Genomic DNA, 5,483 nt, shown 5'->3' with positions numbered 1-5,483 from the left:
GCTTTACACGGAGTATACATCAGATGGGAGCTTATTCTGCTTGGTGCGTCACACCGAAATACAGGGCTATTTTACATTGAATCAATAGGTGCAACTTAAAACCGACTGGCCTTTGACTGCTGTAACCCCCTTTTTACACCACTGCCCCAACCACAAGAAAGAAGCTGTTATGCATGTGTAAGGCGAACGGGCGCAATCGGTGATGGGCGTGCCCAGGTATCCAGACATGCAACACATCCTATTAATTGATCCCCAATCCGACTATGAAGGCAAGACGCGACCAGTGTGGCGCTCTGCCGTGGCGATGAGCTGCTACATTTGTAGGTAGGTGCTATTACGGCAAGTTTTGTCGTGAATGGGTTGATTCGGGCAATTCGGTGCAATTTCAAAGGACTGTTTGCAATTTCTTGCTGCTGGCCTAAACAATGGCTGCTGTCCCTTTGTAATAGCTCGGCAGTCGAAATTGAAGCGAGAGATGGGGCTGTTCTCGATTGGCGCGTCCCTCGGTCCAAAGGTCCTTCGGCAGAGCATACTTTGAGATGGGTTAGCCCTTGGTGGATCGTTTCTTCGCGCTCGCTGTTTCGACCGTCTGTCGGTCCACCGCCTCGGGGTGTCTTCACAGCTAATCAGCAGGAGCTCCATCAGCTGATTGGCTTCAAAATGTTCATTTTCTCTCTTTCTACGTCGAAGCGCGCAACGCTTTACGGGCGTGTCGACCGTAGATCGTTGTGCTCGCAATACAGTAGACAAAGTGAGGCCTATCGACCGCGTGTTAGTCTCGAGCGCCGCGGTATATCAGGATAAAAGACCAGACGTAGCGGCTAGAGCCATGGTTTTTACTGCAGGTTTAAGTGGTATAAAGACCCCCTGGGGTTGTAGTGGAGAATACGACTATCGACAAGAACATTACTCTTCGCATGGAAACAGTGGCGTTGTTTTCCTACGACACTCGACAAACCATTACACTAGCGACAGCGTGCACCAGACTGGCAAAAGCTACAGTTCGAATAATGCCGGCGACGGACCTGAAAAGACCCGCGATCGCAAGAGTTGGTTTCCGCGGTTCAAATCGAATTGGCTAGGCACCTTTCGCTCTAAGCAAATGTTTTTCTGCTGCGAGTGCGCCGTGCCACCAACGAGCAACGGTTCGCTCTCGAGCCACGTGTGTCGCTACAAGGGCGCTGAAGGCAAGCACTGTCGCTGTGGTAAGGACCAGTGGCATCTCGCCAAGACTGTAGAGGAGACTGAGTATAATCGACGCATGGAGGTTAGTAAGGCACTCGGCGGCATGCGCTACGACGAAGCAGTGCAGCGCTTACGGAGCATGGGGCAGTCGGAGCTGGACTTTAAACCATTAGACGCCGTGGCCAATGTTGGGATGACGACTCAAGCGCGAGAAACTGCACTGCTCGCCATAACCTCGCCGCCTTCATCAAGCTCAAACCCACCCAAGCGCGCCCGTAGCGTGTCAAGCGGTCCGCTGCTTACGAAAATGTACCCTTTATCACAAGGTACCAAGCCCGAGTTACCCTATGTATCCTCGGTTATCTCGCACGTTTACGGTTACGAGAATGTATCCAAGCATTACGGTGTGTACCCCTCCGGGTATCATCACAATAACTACATTGAAGGCATGCAGTTGTCGGAGCACTCGGAAGAGCACGAGCATCTCACGACGGTACCGTTTGGTGATGAAGAGTGTATTGGTGAGCTGCTTCAAGGCATTTTAGAGGACGACTCTCGATTTGCTACGGTATCGAGTGCAGGGCTTTGTTTGAACCAAATCAATGCGCACGGGGGGGGTCGTATTGGGTATTGTACCGGAGCCCCGGCTACACCTTGCCCGGTGGCCCCACTGAAGCGTACGATGAGCATGCCAGCATACGCGGTGACCCCCATGACGGACTCTGCAGAACAGGAATACTATGACTCCAATCGCCGCGCCAGTTTACATCATGCCCCTGCTCACGTCATCTACCAGCAACACCAGCCCGTGTTGCACCATCAGTTTCCATACCAGCAGCAATTGCAACACCAATCGCAGCAGCAGGTGTACAGTCGACCGCTATTGGTGACGTCAAGTCCCATGGCGGCTGCAACGTCCACGTCATTCTCCACGTGAGCTAAGGCGGAGTATCGTGTTAGTAAGTAGTTTATGTAGTCAAATCAGCAATTCGAGAAAAAAAATTAAGAATTTCGATAGAATGCGAATTTGAACCCACGAGTTAAATAAATTAACTGATAGTTTAGCAAACTACTATGTGCGTTTGTGAGTTCGTTCACATTGCCATTATGGCCTATCAAAGTTAATTCCCTTTTCGTGTCGGTACTGCCACAAATTCTCGACTTTGTGTGAGCCTATCGTCGGGTTCATTTAGAAACGTTTCTAGCAACATGTTAAAGCGGGTGGCTTCCGACGTGATCAAGTCATTTCCGCCATTCGAAAGCACTTCGAGCCGGGAGTGCACAATACGCTCGCTTAAGTATTCACCGTGAAATGCAGGCATAAAAGTATTTTTGCCGCCGGATACTACCAGGGTCTTGCAGTTAATGTGAGGCAAATGGCTGCAGATGAGGTCACCGCCGTCCTCACGCTCTACCTGGTGCAACGCCTTGACCATCGCTGCCACAGCGCAGGCACATATTAGAGTCGCAAAGTTGTATTTAGCTCCTACTCACGTACCACTCCACTTGTCTTGCAAACTGTCGGCGCCAAGCTTTGCCATGGCCGCCTCTCGCATTTCTTTGGGCCACAAGCGAACATTATGTCGCTCCTTCATATCCTCCACGTCCTCGCTGCTTACAAAAGCCTACAGCGAAGCATCTCAGTATGATATTGCTGGAAGTCAGCCCATTTAATACTTCATACGTTGCTATTCACCAAGACTAAGCGCGATATTCGCTCGGGATGAGTAGCCGCAAGGACGGCGCTTACATTGGCGCCGTGGCTACTGCCCAGTAGCGAGAACTGCTCGAGCTTCAGTGCATCAGCTGCACGTAGAACTTGGGCAGCGTCACGTTCGATACTCGCTCGTCCGAAATCATGCTCAGGCGCTTGGAGCTCGATGCCGTAAAGTGCGAAGTGACGCTCCAGCTGCGAACTGGCGAATTGGAATTGAAATTCGTGGGCCACGGAGCTGAAGATAGATGGCAGACACACCAAATTATGCAACTTTGAGGCCACAGACGTCGGCACTAGAGCTGTGAGAAAACCCTCTAAGGCACCCACTGGTAACTTCACACTCGTATACCCCGCGGAGGTCGTGGATATTTGACGCAGCATTACGATGGCGCTACAGATTTATTGCGTCTTTTTAAGTGGTCAGTTATTGACAAGCACGCGAACAGGAGACGAATCATGCGTCACATTTATGCTACAATGCATTTTTATCCGTGTCAATCCTTTTCTCCATATTGCCTCAGCACCGGTCGAACAGTTTTTTCTTTTTACTTTAAACAGCATCAATGATTGAATTGGAAGAGGACACGTGATGATCATAACAACCAGGCGGTGGCAAAGAGATCAGATGTCGAAAGGTCGCTTCATGCATGTGCTACATTTGCATTAAAATTAAACAACTCGCACATTTATTTCGAGTGTGTACGAAGCATTGAGTTTTTGACTTGAAATTGTGAGTGCGATGGTTGGTAGCGGCGATTGATTGGACAAAATGAAAAGTTAAACTTCACTTAGAACTTTAACTAGTTGCACGCTTCCATGAGCAGCGACGATGAAGGTGTGTTATTCCGGGCCAATGCCCTAGACATTGTAAAGTCCTGGATGCCGGGAGGTGACGAAGAACTAAATGAAAATAAGGTCCAGCAGCAGCTGGAGAAGCACCCACAGCGCAATCCCGTGACGCTTTACCGTCCAACCTCGGCCTTGTCTGGCATGAGTCTGCCTAGTTTGACGCGGCCAAACACCGTTAATGTGAATACAGACGCAGTACAAATAAATTGTGACCGTGAGATGAAGCAAAAGTTGCTGCGGAAATCACGTGGAAGTCGTGAGGATGAGTCGGTAATGGCAGAGCTGAACATGAAGTTGCAGCGCGAAGAGGTGGAAGATGACGAGGAAAAAAGGCTCATTATTTCAAAAACACATGACAACAAGGAAAGTATGAAGCGCAAGCGGACCACGCATGACGAGTTGCTAGATAAGTTACGTCAAGAGGCAGCGCAGAAGAAGGCTAAAAATTTAAAGCGCAAGTTGCAGTTGCAGCGCAAAAAGCTGCAGCAACAGAAAGAAATATCTGCATAGTGCACTTTGTAATTTGATTGAAAATAATTTGCCAGCAATCGTCTCGCAACGAACATCAAAGATAAGTCTGGGTATCATCGTTTCATAATTGTGACTCTTGTAATTATTATTAATCGCTCTTCAACATAGCGGAACTTTCTATTTATTCCTGTCAACGATTGGTCGATGCTATCACAACCATCATTCTACTTCTCGCTACTAAATCTTTTCGATCGAGCCATTTCTCAATTCTCTACCAGCTACTCTAGTCAATGGGCAACCTATTTTCGTATTCGCTCCAAGGGCTTTATGACAACCTCGCCTCGTACTTTGGCAACCGCAAAAGTGGCATCATGATCATCGGCCTAGACGCTGCTGGCAAGACGACGCTGCTCTACAGAATCAAATCGGGTGAGCTTATCGCCACCATCCCCACCATCGGCTTTAACGTTGAGACTTTTGAGTACAAAAACATCAAATTCACGGCGTGGGACATTGGGGGTCAGGACAAAATACGCTCGCTCTGGAAACACTATTTAAGTCATAATGATGCCGTCATTTTCGTCGTCGATGCGGCTGACCTTGAGCGGATCGATGAGGCGAAGCAGGCACTTCACTTAATCTTCGAGGCAGACGAGCTTGCCGACACAAAGGTGCTCGTGTACGCAAACAAACAAGACCAGCCCTGCGCCCTTTCGGCCGAAGAAGTGCGTGAGAGACTGGAACTGTCCGAAATGACCGCGAACCCCGTTCATGTGCAGCCGTGCGTTGCTACAACCGGTGATGGGATATATGAAGGTCTCGATTGGCTATGCAAGGCACTCACCGGCGATTTATCCTCGTAGCTATCAGCTGTGTCCCTTGTTTGCAATATCTAGTATTGTTTGAGCGTTTCTTTTTTTTAAATATATATATTTTTAAGAAAATTACTGCTACCTTCTACTATATTTGGAATTGCCGGGGTCTAGCATCTTGCATCCTACGATTGGCTCACTCAAGTAAGAGAAACGGCATAAATGATAAAGTCAATAAGCATATGTGTAACTGTGGTGCTGATGTAGTCAGATCGAGTTTCATTTTAGTTTCATGTTGAGATAAAACAATATGTTCTCGGGTTTTGCCTTGTCAGGTTTCAATTCTGCCATGGCTAGCTTTGTAATAAGTCATTATATATTACACATGCCCTTTGCGTAGCGAAAGAAAGCATCATGTCCATCCCATCAAGGCCTGCCCGGCCGTCGCC

At 48.6% G+C, this 5,483-nt stretch overlaps 4 protein-coding genes across 4 annotated transcripts; 3 read left to right on the top strand and 1 right to left on the bottom strand.

Annotated features, from left to right (window-relative positions):
* Positions 1-226: 226 nt before the first annotated feature.
* On the top strand, positions 227-2,122 carry CCR75_009413 (uncharacterized protein; the record flags this gene model as incomplete). The annotated part of the gene is made up of 3 exons (XM_067967452.1): positions 227-324; positions 450-662; positions 691-2,122. 3 exons carry the CDS (start codon positions 227-229, stop codon positions 2,120-2,122), a joined length of 1,743 nt encoding a protein of 580 aa, XP_067821060.1.
* CCR75_009414 (uncharacterized protein) lies at positions 746-3,403 on the bottom strand. The gene is made up of 3 exons (XM_067967453.1): positions 2,870-3,403; positions 2,684-2,810; positions 746-2,623 (listed from the first exon to the last, which is right to left on the bottom strand). The coding sequence occupies exons 1-3, from the start codon at positions 3,281-3,283 to the stop codon at positions 2,307-2,309; spliced, it is 858 nt and encodes a 285-aa protein (XP_067821065.1). The 5' UTR covers positions 3,284-3,403; the 3' UTR covers positions 746-2,306.
* A 315-nt stretch (positions 3,404-3,718) lies between these two features.
* CCR75_009415 (uncharacterized protein) lies at positions 3,719-4,261 on the top strand (the record flags this gene model as incomplete). Its single annotated transcript, XM_067967454.1, has 1 exon — positions 3,719-4,261. One exon carries the CDS (start codon positions 3,719-3,721, stop codon positions 4,259-4,261), a length of 543 nt encoding a protein of 180 aa, XP_067821064.1.
* Positions 4,262-4,512: 251 nt separating this feature from the next.
* Positions 4,513-5,085, top strand: CCR75_009416 (uncharacterized protein; the record flags this gene model as incomplete). The annotated part of the gene is made up of 1 exon (XM_067967455.1): positions 4,513-5,085. One exon carries the CDS (start codon positions 4,513-4,515, stop codon positions 5,083-5,085), a length of 573 nt encoding a protein of 190 aa, XP_067821063.1.
* Between the last annotated feature and the right edge of the window lie 398 nt (positions 5,086-5,483).

The sequence above is a fragment of the Bremia lactucae genome, linkage group LG5 (genome assembly GCF_004359215.1).
Source record: "Bremia lactucae strain SF5 linkage group LG5, whole genome shotgun sequence".
Taxonomy (NCBI): Eukaryota; Oomycota; class Peronosporomycetes; order Peronosporales; family Peronosporaceae; genus Bremia; species Bremia lactucae.
The sequence above is the reverse complement of the archived record's forward strand: the minus strand, read 5'-3'. Positions and strand labels throughout refer to the sequence as shown.

Bases quoted from the DNA above. Each gene is read 5' to 3' on its own strand.
- CCR75_009414 (XM_067967453.1), bottom strand. From the start codon at position 3,283: ATGCTGCGTCAAATATCCACGACCTCCGCGGGGTATACGAGTGTGAAG. The intron at 2,811-2,869 runs GTATGAAGTATT...GCTTCGCTGTAG, and splicing joins TAGTCTTGGTGAATAGCAAC to GCTTTTGTAAGCAGCGAGGA. The intron at 2,624-2,683 runs GTACGTGAGTAG...GCGCTGTGGCAG, and splicing joins TTTGCAAGACAAGTGGAGTG to CGATGGTCAAGGCGTTGCAC.